Source organism: Salvelinus fontinalis, chromosome 19 (assembly GCF_029448725.1).
Source record: "Salvelinus fontinalis isolate EN_2023a chromosome 19, ASM2944872v1, whole genome shotgun sequence".
NCBI lineage: Eukaryota > Metazoa > Chordata > Actinopteri > Salmoniformes > Salmonidae > Salvelinus > Salvelinus fontinalis.
In genome coordinates this window covers 54,270,724-54,286,797 of record NC_074683.1, presented here as the reverse complement: position 1 = coordinate 54,286,797, position 16,074 = coordinate 54,270,724, and the positions used below count along the sequence as shown (strand labels likewise).

At 53.8% G+C, this 16,074-nt stretch overlaps 1 protein-coding gene across 2 annotated transcripts in view; it reads left to right on the top strand.

Annotated features, from left to right (window-relative positions):
• Nucleotides 1–16,074, top strand: part of smarcal1 (SWI/SNF related, matrix associated, actin dependent regulator of chromatin, subfamily a-like 1) — a 52,658-nt gene that overhangs the window by 32,235 nt on the left and 4,349 nt on the right. The window contains exons 8-15 of one of the 2 annotated variants that reach the window (XM_055871951.1): nt 4,570–4,797; nt 5,159–5,299; nt 7,381–7,605; nt 7,779–7,840; nt 7,926–8,028; nt 8,643–8,825; nt 15,313–15,413; nt 15,545–15,641. In XM_055871951.1, the coding sequence (XP_055727926.1) occupies nt 4,570–4,797; nt 5,159–5,299; nt 7,381–7,605; nt 7,779–7,840; nt 7,926–8,028; nt 8,643–8,825; nt 15,313–15,413; nt 15,545–15,641 (1,140 nt within the window). Of the gene's footprint in view, nt 1–4,569; nt 4,798–5,158; nt 5,300–7,380; nt 7,606–7,775; nt 7,841–7,925; nt 8,029–8,642; nt 8,826–15,312; nt 15,414–15,544; nt 15,642–16,074 lie in introns of both variants that reach the window. The other variant, XM_055871950.1, reaches the window with a different exon arrangement.

Genomic DNA, 16,074 nt, shown 5'->3' with positions numbered 1-16,074 from the left:
GACGTGCTCTAGAATGTGTAGGGCTCTTGTCAACTCGACTGTTCCTCCCAGACGTGCTCTAGAATGTGTAGGGCTCTTGTCAACTCGACTGTTCCTCCCAGACGTGCTCTAGAATGTGTAGGGCTCTTGTCAACTCGACTGTTCCTCCCAGACGTGCTCTAGAATGTGTAGGGCTCTTGTCAACTCGACTGTTCCTCCCAGACGTGCTCTAGAATGTGTAGGGCTCTTGTCAACTCGACTGTTCCTCCCAGACGTGCTCTAGAATGTGTAGGGCTCTTGTCAACTCGACTGTTCCTCCCAGACGTGCTCTAGAATGTGTAGGGCTCTTGTCAACTCGACTGTTCCTCCCAGACGTGCTCTAGAATGTGTAGGGCTCTTGTCAACTCGACTGTTCCTCCCAGGCGTGCTCTAGAATGTGTAGGGCTCTTGTCAACTCGACTGTTCCTCCCAGGCGTGCTCTAGAATGTGTAGGGCTCTTGTCAACTCGACTGTTCCTCCCAGGCGTGCTCTAGAATGTGTAGGGCTCTTGTCAACTCGACTGTTCCTCCCAGGCGTGCTCTAGAATGTGTAGGGCTCTTGTCAACTCGACTGTTCCTCCCAGGCGTGCTCTAGAATGTGTAGGGCTCTTGTCAACTCGACTGTTCCTCCCAGGCGTGCTCTAGAATGTGTAGGGCTCTTGTCAACTCGACTGTTCCTCCCAGACGTGCTCTAGAATGTGTAGGGCTCTTGTCAACTCGACTGTTCCTCCCAGACGTGCTCTAGAATGTGTAGGGCTCTTGTCAACTCGACTGTTCCTCCCAGACGTGCTCTAGAATGTGTAGGGCTCTTGTCAACTCGACTGTTCCTCCCAGACGTGCTCTAGAATGTGTAGGGCTCTTGTCAACTCGACTGTTCCTCCCAGACGTGCTCTAGAATGTGTAGGGCTCTTGTCAACTCGACTGTTCCTCCCAGACGTGCTCTAGAATGTGTAGGGCTCTTGTCAACTCGACTGTTCCTCCCAGACGTGCTCTAGAATGTGTAGGGCTCTTGTCAACTCGACTGTTCCTCCCAGACGTGCTCTAGAATGTGTAGGGCTCTTGTCAACTCGACTGTTCCTCCCAGACGTGCTCTAGAATGTGTAGGGCTCGTGTCAACTCGACTGTTCCTCCCAGACGTGCTCTAGAATGTGTAGGGCTCTTGTCAACTCGACTGTTCCTCCCAGACGTGCTCTAGAATGTGTAGGGCTCTTGTCAACTCGACTGTTCCTCCCAGACGTGCTCTAGAATGTGTAGGGCTCTTGTCAACTCGACTGTTCCTCCCAGACGTGCTCTAGAATGTGTAGGGCTCTTGTCAACTCGACTGTTCCTCCCAGACGTGCTCTAGAATGTGTAGGGCTCTTGTCAACTCGACTGTTCCTCCCAGACGTGCTCTAGAATGTGTAGGGCTCTTGTCAACTCGACTGTTCCTCCCAGACGTGCTCTAGAATGTGTAGGGCTCTTGTCAACTCGACTGTTCCTCCCAGACGTGCTCTAGAATGTGTAGGGCTCTTGTCAACTCGACTGTTCCTCCCAGACGTGCTCTAGAATGTGTAGGGCTCTTGTCAACTCGACTGTTCCTCCCAGACGTGCTCTAGAATGTGTAGGGCTCTTGTCAACTCGACTGTTCCTCCCAGACGTGCTCTAGAATGTGTAGGGCTCTTGTCAACTCGACTGTTCCTCCCAGACGTGCTCTAGAATGTGTAGGGCTCTTGTCAACTCGACTGTTCCTCCCAGACGTGCTCTAGAATGTGTAGGGCTCTTGTCAACTCGACTGTTCCTCCCAGACGTGCTCTAGAATGTGTAGGGCTCTTGTCAACTCGACTGTTCCTCCCAGACGTGCTCTAGAATGTGTAGGGCTCTTGTCAACTCGACTGTTCCTCCCAGACGTGCTCTAGAATGTGTAGGGCTCTTGTCAACTCGACTGTTCCTCCCAGACGTGCTCTAGAATGTGTAGGGCTCTTGTCAACTCGACTGTTCCTCCCAGACGTGCTCTAGAATGTGTAGGGCTCTTGTCAACTCGACTGTTCCTCCCAGACGTGCTCTAGAATGTGTAGGGCTCTTGTCAACTCGACTGTTCCTCCCAGACGTGCTCTAGAATGTGTAGGGCTCTTGTCAACTCGACTGTTCCTCCCAGACGTGCTCTAGAATGTGTAGGGCTCTTGTCAACTCGACTGTTCCTCCCAGACGTGCTCTAGAATGTGTAGGGCTCTTGTCAACTCGACTGTTCCTCCCAGACGTGCTCTAGAATGTGTAGGGCTCTTGTCAACTCGACTGTTCCTCCCAGACGTGCTCTAGAATGTGTAGGGCTCTTGTCAACTCGACTGTTCCTCCCAGACGTGCTCTAGAATGTGTAGGGCTCTTGTCAACTCGACTGTTCCTCCCAGACGTGCTCTAGAATGTGTAGGGCTCTTGTCAACTCGACTGTTCCTCCCAGACGTGCTCTAGAATGTGTAGGGCTCTTGTCAACTCGACTGTTCCTCCCAGACGTGCTCTAGAATGTGTAGGGCTCTTGTCAACTCGACTGTTCCTCCCAGACGTGCTCTAGAATGTGTAGGGCTCTTGTCAACTCGACTGTTCCTCCCAGACGTGCTCTAGAATGTGTAGGGCTCTTGTCAACTCGACTGTTCCTCCCAGACGTGCTCTAGAATGTGTAGGGCTCTTGTCAACTCGACTGTTCCTCCCAGACGTGCTCTAGAATGTGTAGGGCTCTTGTCAACTCGACTGTTCCTCCCAGACGTGCTCTAGAATGTGTAGGGCTCTTGTCAACTCGACTGTTCCTCCCAGACGTGCTCTAGAATGTGTAGGGCTCTTGTCAACTCGACTGTTCCTCCCAGACGTGCTCTAGAATGTGTAGGGCTCTTGTCAACTCGACTGTTCCTCCCAGACGTGCTCTAGAATGTGTAGGGCTCTTGTCAACTCGACTGTTCCTCCCAGACGTGCTCTAGAATGTGTAGGGCTCTTGTCAACTCGACTGTTCCTCCCAGACGTGCTCTAGAATGTGTAGGGCTCTTGTCAACTCGACTGTTCCTCCCAGACGTGCTCTAGAATGTGTAGGGCTCTTGTTAACTCGACTGTTCCTCCCAGACCTGCTCTAGAATGTGTAGGGCTCTTGTCAACTCGACTGTGTTTTGTTTTGACAGTTTGCTCATCTAGTTTGCTCAGCCAGTTTGCTCATCTAGTTTGCTCAGCATCCATTGACAGTTTGCCCAGCATCCAGTGACAGTTTGCTCAGCATCCAGTGACAGTTTGCTCAGCATCCGGTGACAGTTTGCCCAGCATCCAGTGACAGTTTGCCAAGCATCCAGTGACAGTTTGCTCAGCATCCAGTGACAGTTTGCGCAGCCAGTTTGCCCAGCATCCGGTGACAGTTTGCCCGGCATCCAGTGACAGTTTGCTCAGCATCCAGTGACAGTTTGTCCAGCATCCAGTGACAGTTTGCCCAGCATCCAGTGACAGTTTGCCCAGCATCCAGTGACAGTTTGCCCAGCATCCAGTGACAGTTTGCCCAGCATCCAGTGACAGTTTGCCCAGCATCCAGTGACAGTTTGCCCAGCATCCAGTGACAGTTTGCCCAGCATCCAGTGACAGTTTGCCCAGCATCCAGTGACAGTTTGCCCAGCATCCAGTGACAGTTTGCCCAGCATCCAGTGACAGTTTGCCCAGCATCCAGTGCCAGTTTGCGCAGCCAGTTTGCTCAGCATCCAGTGACAGTTTGCCCGGCATCCAGTGACAGTTTGCCCAGCATCCAGTGACAGTTTGCCCAGCATCCAGTGACAGTTTGCCCAGCATCCAGTGACAGTTTGCCCAGCATCCAGTGACAGTTTGCCCGGCATCCAGTGACAGTTTGCCCGGCATCCAGTGACAGTTTGCCCGGCATCCAGTGACAGTTTGCCCGGCATCCAGTGACAGTTTGCCAAGCATCCAGTGACAGTTTGCTCAGCATCCAGTGACAGTTTGCCCAGCATCCAGTGACAGTTTGCCCGGCATCCAGTGACAGTTTGCCCGGCATCCAGTGACAGTTTGCCCGGCATCCGGTGACAGTTTGCCCGGCATCCGGTGACAGTTTGCCCGGCATCCGGTGACAGTTTGCCCGGCATCCGGTGACAGTTTGCCCGGCATCCGGTGACAGTTTGCCCGGCATCCGGTGACAGTTTGCCCGGCATCCGGTGACAGTTTGCTCAGCATCCGGTGACAGTTTGCTCAGCATCCAGTGACAGTTTGCCCAGCATCCAGTGACAGTTTGCCTAGCATCCAGTGACAGTTTGCGCAGCCAGTTTGCCCAGCATCCAGTGACAGTTTGCCCAGCATCCAGTGCCAGTTTGCGCAGCCAGTTTGCCCAGCATCCACTGCCAGTTTGCCCAGCATCCAGTGCCAGTTTGCCCAGCATCCAGTGCCAGTTTGCGCAGCCAGTTTGCCCAGCATCCAGTGACAGTTTGCCCAGCATCCAGTGCCAGTTTGCTCAGCATCCAGTGACAGTTTGCCCAGCATCCAGTGACAGTTCTCAACTCTACAGTATGCCATTGTTCACAGTGCTATCTCCCCTCCTCTCCAGGCCTTCAGGCAGTGGCTGCCCTCTGTGCAGCCTGACAGTATCAATGTGATTGTCAAGGGGAAAGACAACCTGAGGGGGGGTCTGGTCAACATCATCAGCTATGATCTACTGAGCAGGATGGACAAGCAGCAGGTCGCTAACCCCTTCAATGTCCTCATAATGGATGAGTCCCACTTTCTGAAGAACATGAAAACTGCCCGCTTTAAGGCTGCCTTGCCGCTGCTCAAGGTATGGAGGATTCTCTTTACTCTTAGGATCCTTGGAATTTAGGCTACGATTTATATATTCTATGTAACAATTTAACAAAGGTAATAGTGAAGTTTTCATTTGATCTCTAAGACTGTTGGGTTGGACTGTGTTCTCATTAGTGTGTCGTCACTGTTTTCAGGTAGCTAAGACTGTGTGATTAGTTAGATAGTGTTGTCAACCAGTTTCTACTACGTTCTCAATCTCAGGTAGCTAAGACTGTGTGATTAGTTAGATCGTGTTGTCAACCAGTTTCTACTACGTTCTCAATCTCAGGTAGCTAAGACTGTGTGATTAGTTAGATAGTGTTGTCAACCAGTTTCTACTACGTTCTCAATCTCAGGTAGCTAAGCGTGTGATCCTGCTGTCGGGGACTCCTGCCATGTCCAGACCCTCAGAGCTCTACAGTCAGATCCTGGCTGTCAAGCCCTCCCTGTTTCCCCGCTTCCGTGACTTTGGGACCAGATACTGCAATGCCCGACAGGTAAGTTTAGCCTGCATATATTTGATTAAACCACACTGGATGTGTCAATATATGGAAAAATACACATTTAAAAATTCCTACCAATCGATTGGTCGAAAGAACTGACAACTCTTGGTCGACCAAGATTTATTTTAGTTGGGGACATCCCTAAATTCATTGGAAACCATAGGACTTGTTCTTCTCCTGATAGCTGCCGTGGGGTTGGGACTACTCTGGCTCCAGTAACCTAGGACTTGTTCTTCTCCTGATAGCTGCCGTGGGGTTGGGACTACTCTGGCTCCAGTAACCTAGGACTTGTTCTTCTCCTGCTAGATGCCGTGGGGTTGGGACTACTCCGGCTCCAGTAACCTAGGACTTGTTCTTCTCCTGCTAGCTGCCGTGGGGTTGGGACTACTCTGGCTCCAGTAACCTAGGACTTGTTCTAGTCCTGCTAGCTGCCGTGGGGTTGGGACTACTCTGGCTCCAGTAACCTAGGACTTGTTCTTCTCCTGCTAGCTGCCGTGGGGCTGGGACCACTCTGGCTCCAGTAACCTAGGACTTGTTCTTCTCCTGCTAGCTGCCGTGGGGTTGGGACTACTCCGGCTCCAGTAACCTAGGACTTGTTCTTCTCCTGCTAGCTGCCGTGGGGTTGGAACTACTCTTGCTCCAGTAACATAGGACTTGTTCTTCTCCTGCTAGCTGCCGTGGGGTTGGGACTACTCTGGCTCCAGTAACCTAGGACTTGTTCTTCTCCTGCTAGCTGCCGTGGGGTTGGGACCACTCTGGCTCCAGTAACCTAGGACTTGTTCTTCTCCTGCTAGATGCCGTGGGGCTGGGACTACTCCGGCTCCAGTAACCTAGGACTTGTTATTCTCCTGCTAGCTGCCGTGGGGTTGGGACTACTCTGGCTCCAGTAACCTAGGACTTGTTCTTCTCCTGCTAGCTGCCGTGGGGTTGGGACCACTCTGGCTCCAGTAACCTAGGACTTGTTCTTCTCCTGCTAGATGCCGTGGGGCTGGGACTACTCCGGCTCCAGTAACCTAGGACTTGTTCTTCTCCTGCTAGCTGCCGTGGGGCTGAGACCACTCCGGCTCCAGTAACCTAAGACTTGTTCTTCTCCTGCTAGCTGCCGTGGGGTTGGGACCACTCTGGCTCCAGTAACCTAGGACTTGTTCTTCTCCTGCTAGATGCCGTGGGGTTGGGACTACTCTGGCTCCAGTAACCTAGGACTTGTTCTTCTCCTGCTAGCTGCCGTGGGGTTGGGACCACTCTGGCTCCAGTAACCTAGGACTTGTTCTTCTCCTGCTAGATGCCGTGGGGTTGGGACTACTCTGGCTCCAGTAACCTAGGACTTGTTCTTCTCCTGCTAGCTGCCGTGGGGTTGGGACTACTCTGGCTCCAGTAACCTAGGACTTGTTCTTCTCCTGCTAGCTGCCGTGGGGTTGGGACTACTCTGGCTCCAGTAACCTAGGACTTGTTCTTCTCCTGCTAGCTGCCGTGGGGCTGGGACCACTCTGGCTCCAGTAACCTAGGACTTGTTCTTCTCCTGCTAGATGCCGTGGGGTTGGGACCACTCTGGCTCCAGTAACCTAGGACTTGTTCTTCTCCTGCTAGCTGCCGTGGGGCTGGGACTACTCCGGCTCCAGTAACCTAGGACTTGTTCTTCTCCTGCTAGCTGCCGTGGGGTTGGGACTACTCTGGCTCCAGTAACCTAGGACTTGTTCTAGTCCTGCTAGCTGCCGTGGGGTTAGGACTACTCTGGCTCCAGTAACCTAGGACTTGTTCTTCTCCTGCTAGCTGCCGTGGGGTTTGGCCTACTCCGGCTCCAGTAACCTAGGACTTGTTCTTCTCCTGCTAGCTGCCGTGGGGTTGGGACTACTCCGGCTCCAGTAACCTAGGACTTGTTCTTCTCCTGCTAGCTGCCGTGGGGTTGGGACTACTCCGGCTCCAGTAACCTAGGACTTGTTCTTCTCCTGCTAGCTGCCGTGTGGTTGGGACCACTCTGGCTCCAGTAACCTAGGACTTGTTCTTCTCCTGCTAGCTGCCGTGGGGTTGGGACTACTCCGGCTCCAGTAACCTAGGACTTGTTCTTCTCCTGCTAGCTGCCGTGGGGTTGGGACTACTCCGGCTCCAGTAACCTTGGAGAACTGAAGCTGATGTTAGAGGAGAGTCTAATGCTACGCCGTCTCAAGTCAGAGGTCCTCTCTCAGCTTCCTGCCAAGCAACGCAAGGTTGTCACGGTGACCACAGACGGTATCAATACCCGCACCAAGGCAGCCCTGTCTGCCGCAGCCAATGATCTGGCCAAGGGACAACACAACCACAACGTGAGTACAGGGCAAGAGAGATTATTAGTAAAAAAACGATACTCTTACAGTTCATTTTGACGTTAGATGAAGAGTGTTTCTCGAGAGCATTCCATTAATGTTGCTCTAGTTTCACCTTGACATGTCTTGTTAAACACATTCCTCTTCTGTTGGCTTTTTATTCTGTTCAGAAGATGAAGGAGGCTCTTCTGGTCTTTTTTAACCACACTGCCGAGGCCAAGATTAAAGCCATCATGTGAGTTGAAAGTGTTTATCCCCACACTGAGAGTACGGTGCTGAGAGCCTGCTGTTTTCAACCGGTTCTGTGTCCTGTTACTCAGGGAGTACATCATGGACATGCTGGAGTGCGGAAGAGAGAAGTTCCTGGTGTTTGCTCATCACAAGCTGGTCCTGGACGCTATCACCACGGAGTTGGGGGAGAAGGTGAGGAGAACAGGATGCCTGATCAACAGACGTGAGGTTTATCCACACAAGAGAAAGACTTTGGTTTAGATGACTCACTTTTCTAGTAAATATTGAAATCAGTACAGACTTGTGCCTTATGCCATGACTCTCCTGGAAACTGGGTGCCTAATGCCTACGAAGTGGTTTTAGTTTATCTTTAGGTAGATGACTTGCTTATCTTGTAAATATTTAAAACATGACGGAGGAATAAAAATAGCATAAATAGGAATGTTTACCAGTTTCAGTTGAGGACCAGGATGTTGACAGCTGTGCCATACAGATTGAAAAATAGCTGGGAAGAGATTTTCGGGGGGGGGGGGGTCTTGGAGGGCTGGTGGCCTGGCAGTCAGGAGCTTGGGCCGGGGGCTTGATTCAGGCTCTCTGTTTTTGACCTTGTCGGGGATCTGTCGAAGTGCCCTTGAGCAGGCAGGTTGACCCTGGTTGGTCCTGCCGGTCGCTCTGGATGGGAGTCTGTTAGATGACTGAACTGTTGAGCGGCTTCACTGCAGGTAGAAGGTCTATTTTAATATTCAATAAAACAAGATGAAACACGACTGTGTTATGTGTTTCCATTGTTGTTGATGTTATTTCAGGGTATCGACTATATCCGTATAGACGGCTCCACCCCGTCCGCAGAGCGGCAGCAGCTGTGTAACCGGTTCCAGTTCACTGACAACAGCTGTGTAGCGGTGCTCTCCATCACTGCAGCTAACATGGGCATCACCCTGCACTCTGCTGCTCTGGTGGTGTTTGCTGAGCTATTCTGGAATCCCGGGGTAAGGACCTGACTAACCTTTAACCCCCTAGAGTCGATGTCTGCCGCTCCGCGGAAATCTAATTGGCATAATACAAAAATCCCCATCAAAATCGGTCAGTTTTAGATAGATGGCTGCGTGTCAATCAACTGCATCCGCTATGTAACTTCCTGTGGTGAAACAACAGACATGTATGTGTTCGTGAGAGTCTTACCTTTCCATAACGGGGTCATATTAGTGTGTAGCCCAAACTGTTGGGTAAGAGTCTTACCTTTCCATAACGGGGTCATATTAGTGTGTAGCCCAAACTGTTGGGTAAGAGTCTTACCTTTCCATAACGGGGTCATATTAGTGTGTAGCCCAAACTGTTGGGTAAGAGTCTTACCTTTCCATAACGGGGTCATATTAGTGTGTAGCCCAAACTGTTGGGTAAGGACCCGTCTAACCTTTGCTCTGGTAGTGTTCTCTGACCTCTTCTGGGGTAAGGTTCCTGACCTCTTCTGGGGTAAGGTTCCTGACCTCTTCTGGGGTAAGGTTCCTGACCTCTTCTGGGGTAAGGTTCCTGACCTCTTCTGGGGTAAGGTTCCTGACCTCTTCTGGGGTAAGGTTCCTGACCTCTTCCGGGGTAAGGTTCCTGACCTCTTCCGGGGTAAGGTTCCTGACCTCTTCCGGGGTAAGGTTCCTGACCTCTTCCGGGGTAAGGTTCCTGACCTCTTCCGGGGTAAGGTTCCTGACCTCTTCCGGGGTAAGGTTCCTGACCTCTTCCGGGGTAAGGTTCCTGACCTCTTCCGGGGTAAGGTTCCTGACCTCTTCCGGGGTAAGGTTCCTGACCTCTTCCGGGGTAAGGTTCCTGACCTCTTCTGGGGTAAGGTTCCTGACCTCTTCTGGGGTAAGGTTCCTGACCTCTTCTGGGGTAAGGTTCCTGACCTCTTCTGGGGTAAGGTTCCTGACCTCTTCTGGGGTAAGGTTCCTGACCTCTTCTGGGGTAAGGTTCCTGACCTCTTCTGGGGTAAGGTTCCTGACCTCTTCTGGGGTAAGGTTCCTGACCTCTTCTGGGGTAAGGTTCCTGACCTCTTCTGGGGTAAGGTTCCTGACCTCTTCTGGGGTAAGGTTCCTGACCTCTTCTGGGGTAAGGTTCCTGACCTCTTCTGGGGTAAGGTTCCTGACCTCTTCTGGGGTAAGGTTCCTGACCTCTTCTGGGGTAAGGTTCCTGACCTCTTCTGGGGTAAGGTTCCTGACCTCTTCTGGGGTAAGGTTCCTGACCTCTTCTGGGGTAAGGTTCCTGACCTCTTCTGGGGTAAGGTTCCTGACCTCTTCTGGGGTAAGGTTCCTGACCTCTTCTGGGGTAAGGTTCCTGACCTCTTCTGGGGTAAGGTTCCTGACCTCTTCTGGGGTAAGGTTCCTGACCTCTTCTGGGGTAAGGTTCCTGACCTCTTCTGGGGTAAGGTTCCTGACCTCTTCTGGGGTAAGGTTCCTGACCTCTTCTGGGGTAAGGTTCCTGACCTCTTCTGGGGTAAGGTTCCTGACCTCTTCTGGGGTAAGGTTCCTGACCTCTTCTGGGGTAAGGTTCCTGACCTCTTCTGGGGTAAGGTTCCTGACCTCTTCTGGGGTAAGGTTCCTGACCTCTTCTGGGGTAAGGTTCCTGACCTCTTCTGGGGTAAGGTTCCTGACCTCTTCTGGGGTAAGGTTCCTGACCTCTCCTGGGGTAAGGTTCCTGACCTCTCCTGGGGTAAGGTTCCTGACCTCTCCTGGGGTAAGGTTCCTGACCTCTCCTGGGGTAAGGTTCCTGACCTCTCCTGGGGTAAGGTTCCTGACCTCTCCTGGGGTAAGGTTCCTGACCTCTCCTGGGGTAAGGTTCCTGACCTCTCCTGGGGTAAGGTTCCTGACCTCTCCTGGGGTAAGGTTCCTGACCTCTCCTGGGGTAAGGTTCCTGACCTCTCCTGGGGTAAGGTTCCTGACCTCTCCTGGGGTAAGGTTCCTGACCTCTCCTGGGGTAAGGTTCCTGACCTCTCCTGGGGTAAGGTTCCTGACCTCTCCTGGGGTAAGGTTCCTGACCTCTCCTGGGGTAAGGTTCCTGACCTCTCCTGGGGTAAGGTTCCTGACCTCTCCTGGGGTAAGGTTCCTGACCTCTCCTGGGGTAAGGTTCCTGACCTCTCCTGGGGTAAGGTTCCTGACCTCTCCTGGGGTAAGGTTCCTGACCTCTCCTGGGGTAAGGTTCCTGACCTCTCCTGGGGTAAGGTTCCTGACCTCTCCTGGGGTAAGGTTCCTGACCTCTTCTGGGGTAAGGTTCCTGACCTCTTCTGGGGTAAGGTTCCTGACCTCTTCTGGGGTAAGGTTCCTGACCTCTTCTGGGGTAAGGTTCCTGACCTCTTCTGGGGTAAGGTTCCTGACCTCTTCTGGGGTAAGGTTCCTGACCTCTTCTGGGGTAAGGTTCCTGACCTCTTCTGGGGTAAGGTTCCTGACCTCTTCTGGGGTAAGGTTCCTGACCTCTTCTGGGGTAAGGTTCCTGACCTCTTCTGGGGTAAGGTTCCTGACCTCTTCTGGGGTAAGGTTCCTGACCTCTTCTGGGGTAAGGTTCCTGACCTCTTCTGGGGTAAGGTTCCTGACCTCTTCTGGGGTAAGGTTCCTGACCTCTTCTGGGGTAAGGTTCCTGACCTCTCCTGGGGTAAGGTTCCTGACCTCTCCTGGGGTAAGGTTCCTGACCTCTTCTGGGGTAAGGTTCCTGACCTCTTCTGGGGTAAGGTTCCTGACCTCTTCTGGGGTAAGGTTCCTGACCTCTTCTGGGGTAAGGTTCCTGACCTCTTCTGGGGTAAGGTTCCTGACCTCTCCTGGGGTAAGGTTCCTGACCTCTCCTGGGGTAAGGTTCCTGACCTCTCCTGGGGTAAGGTTCCTGACCTCTCCTGGGGTAAGGTTCCTGACCTCTCCTGGGGTAAGGTTCCTGACCTCTCCTGGGGTAAGGTTCCTGACCTCTCCTGGGGTAAGGTTCCTGACCTCTCCTGGGGTAAGGTTCCTGACCTCTCCTGGGGTAAGGTTCCTGACCTCTCCTGGGGTAAGGTTCCTGACCTCTCCTGGGGTAAGGTTCCTGACCTCTCCTGGGGTAAGGTTCCTGACCTCTCCTGGGGTAAGGTTCCTGACCTCTCCTGGGGTAAGGTTCCTGACCTCTCCTGGGGTAAGGTTCCTGACCTCTCCTGGGGTAAGGTTCCTGACCTCTCCTGGGGTAAGGTTCCTGACCTCTCCTGGGGTAAGGTTCCTGACCTCTCCTGGGGTAAGGTTCCTGACCTCTCCTGGGGTAAGGTTCCTGACCTCTCCTGGGGTAAGGTTCCTGACCTCTCCTGGGGTAAGGTTCCTGACCTCTCCTGGGGTAAGGTTCCTGACCTCTCCTGGGGTAAGGTTCCTGACCTCTCCTGGGGTAAGGTTCCTGACCTCTCCTGGGGTAAGGTTCCTGACCTCTCCTGGGGTAAGGTTCCTGACCTCTCCTGGGGTAAGGTTCCTGACCTCTCCTGGGGTAAGGTTCCTGACCTCTCCTGGGGTAAGGTTCCTGACCTCTCCTGGGGTAAGGTTCCTGACCTCTCCTGGGGTAAGGTTCCTGACCTCTCCTGGGGTAAGGTTCCTGACCTCTCCTGGGGTAAGGTTCCTGACCTCTCCTGGGGTAAGGTTCCTGACCTCTCCTGGGGTAAGGTTCCTGACCTCTCCTGGGGTAAGGTTCCTGACCTCTCCTGGGGTAAGGTTCCTGACCTCTCCTGGGGTAAGGTTCCTGACCTCTCCTGGGGTAAGGTTCCTGACCTCTCCTGGGGTAAGGTTCCTGACCTCTCCTGGGGTAAGGTTCCTGACCTCTCCTGGGGTAAGGTTCCTGACCTCTCCTGGGGTAAGGTTCCTGACCTCTCCTGGGGTAAGGTTCCTGACCTCTCCTGGGGTAAGGTTCCTGACCTCTCCTGGGGTAAGGTTCCTGACCTCTCCTGGGGTAAGGTTCCTGACCTCTCCTGGGGTAAGGTTCCTGACCTCTCCTGGGGTAAGGTTCCTGACCTCTCCTGGGGTAAGGTTCCTGACCTCTCCTGGGGTAAGGTTCCTGACCTCTCCTGGGGTAAGGTTCCTGACCTCTCCTGGGGTAAGGTTCCTGACCTCTCCTGGGGTAAGGTTCCTGACCTCTCCTGGGGTAAGGTTCCTGACCTCTCCTGGGGTAAGGTTCCTGACCTCTCCTGGGGTAAGGTTCCTGACCTCTCCTGGGGTAAGGTTCCTGACCTCTCCTGGGGTAAGGTTCCTGACCTCTCCTGGGGTAAGGTTCCTGACCTCTCCTGGGGTAAGGTTCCTGACCTCTCCTGGGGTAAGGTTCCTGACCTCTCCTGGGGTAAGGTTCCTGACCTCTCCTGGGGTAAGGTTCCTGACCTCTCCTGGGGTAAGGTTCCTGACCTCTCCTGGGGTAAGGTTCCTGACCTCTCCTGGGGTAAGGTTCCTGACCTCTCCTGGGGTAAGGTTCCTGACCTCTCCTGGGGTAAGGTTCCTGACCTCTCCTGGGGTAAGGTTCCTGACCTCTCCTGGGGTAAGGTTCCTGACCTCTCCTGGGGTAAGGTTCCTGACCTCTCCTGGGGTAAGGTTCCTGACCTCTCCTGGGGTAAGGTTCCTGACCTCTCCTGGGGTAAGGTTCCTGACCTCTCCTGGGGTAAGGTTCCTGACCTCTCCTGGGGTAAGGTTCCTGACCTCTCCTGGGGTAAGGTTCCTGACCTCTCCTGGGGTAAGGTTCCTGACCTCTCCTGGGGTAAGGTTCCTGACCTCTCCTGGGGTAAGGTTCCTGACCTCTCCTGGGGTAAGGTTCCTGACCTCTCCTGGGGTAAGGTTCCTGACCTCTCCTGGGGTAAGGTTCCTGACCTCTCCTGGGGTAAGGTTCCTGACCTCTCCTGGGGTAAGGTTCCTGACCTCTCCTGGGGTAAGGTTCCTGACCTCTCCTGGGGTAAGGTTCCTGACCTCTCCTGGGGTAAGGTTCCTGACCTCTCCTGGGGTAAGGTTCCTGACCTCTCCTGGGGTAAGGTTCCTGACCTCTCCTGGGGTAAGGTTCCTGACCTCTCCTGGGGTAAGGTTCCTGACCTCTCCTGGGGTAAGGTTCCTGACCTCTCCTGGGGTAAGGTTCCTGACCTCTCCTGGGGTAAGGTTCCTGACCTCTCCTGGGGTAAGGTTCCTGACCTCTCCTGGGGTAAGGTTCCTGACCTCTCCTGGGGTAAGGTTCCTGACCTCTCCTGGGGTAAGGTTCCTGACCTCTCCTGGGGTAAGGTTCCTGACCTCTCCTGGGGTAAGGTTCCTGACCTCTCCTGGGGTAAGGTTCCTGACCTCTCCTGGGGTAAGGTTCCTGACCTCTCCTGGGGTAAGGTTCCTGACCTCTCCTGGGGTAAGGTTCCTGACCTCTCCTGGGGTAAGGTTCCTGACCTCTCCTGGGGTAAGGTTCCTGACCTCTCCTGGGGTAAGGTTCCTGACCTCTCCTGGGGTAAGGTTCCTGACCTCTCCTGGGGTAAGGTTCCTGACCTCTCCTGGGGTAAGGTTCCTGACCTCTCCTGGGGTAAGGTTCCTGACCTCTCCTGGGGTAAGGTTCCTGACCTCTCCTGGGGTAAGGTTCCTGACCTCTCCTGGGGTAAGGTTCCTGACCTCTCCTGGGGTAAGGTTCCTGACCTCTCCTGGGGTAAGGTTCCTGACCTCTCCTGGGGTAAGGTTCCTGACCTCTCCTGGGGTAAGGTTCCTGACCTCTCCTGGGGTAAGGTTCCTGACCTCTCCTGGGGTAAGGTTCCTGACCTCTCCTGGGGTAAGGTTCCTGACCTCTCCTGGGGTAAGGTTCCTGACCTCTCCTGGGGTAAGGTTCCTGACCTCTCCTGGGGTAAGGTTCCTGACCTCTCCTGGGGTAAGGTTCCTGACCTCTCCTGGGGTAAGGTTCCTGACCTCTCCTGGGGTAAGGTTCCTGACCTCTCCTGGGGTAAGGTTCCTGACCTCTCCTGGGGTAAGGTTCCTGACCTCTCCTGGGGTAAGGTTCCTGACCTCTCCTGGGGTAAGGTTCCTGACCTCTCCTGGGGTAAGGTTCCTGACCTCTCCTGGGGTAAGGCTCCTGACCTCTCCTGGGGTAAGGCTCCTGACCTCTCCTGGGGTAAGGCTCCTGACCTCTCCTGGGGTAAGGCTCCTGACCTCTCCTGGGGTAAGGCTCCTGACCTCTCCTGGGGTAAGGCTCCTGACCTCTCCTGGGGTAAGGCTCCTGACCTCTCCTGGGGTAAGGCTCCTGACCTCTCCTGGGGTAAGGCTCCTGACCTCTTCTGGGGTAAGGCTCCTGACCTCTTCTGGGGTAAGGCTCCTGACCTCTTCTGGGGTAAGGCTCCTGACCTCTTCTGGGGTAAGGCTCCTGACCTCTAACGCCTTACCCAGTGGTGTCACCAAACAGAGTGTCTTGGTTGACAGAGAAGTTGTGAATACAGCTGCTCTGTGTTCATATATCCTCCTATACTGTCTACTCCTAATGACGCCCTCTGCAATCTATCAGATAATGATCCAGGCTGAGGACAGAGTGCATCGTATCGGTCAGACCAGCAACGTGGACATCCACTACCTGGTCGCCAAGGGAACCGCAGATGACTACCTGTGGTACGTCGGCTCCTCCTCTTGAACCTGGAACTAACCTCTAACCTCTAATATCTATTAGGGTGATACCTCTGAAGGAACCATTTTACCAAATGGGACAATAAAGTTATTGATTGTTTTTTGTATCTATGTAGGCCGATGATCCAGGAGAAGATGCACGTTCTGGAGCAGGTGGGGCTATCAGAATCCAACCTGTCAGAGAAGGCAGAGTCTGCCAGCTTCCACTCCAAGGTGAGGGGCTCCGGTGGTGTTACCTACACACGTCAGTCCACAGATGGGCTACACACGTCAGTCCACAGATGGGCTACACACGTCAGTCCACAGATGGGCTACACACGTCAGTCCACAGATGGGCTACACACGTCAGTCCACAGATGGGCTACACACGTCAGTCCACAGATGGGCTACACACGTCAGTCCACAGATGGGCTACACACGTCAGTCCACAGATGGGCTACACACGTCAGTCCACAGATGGGCTACACACGTCAGTCCACAGATGGGCTACACACGTCAGTCCACAGATGGGCTACACACGTCAGTCCACAGATGGGCTACACACGTCAGTCCACAGATGGGCTACACACGTCAGTCCACAGATGGGCTACCCACGTCAGTCCACAGATGGGCTACCCACGTCAGTCCACAGATGGGCTACACACGT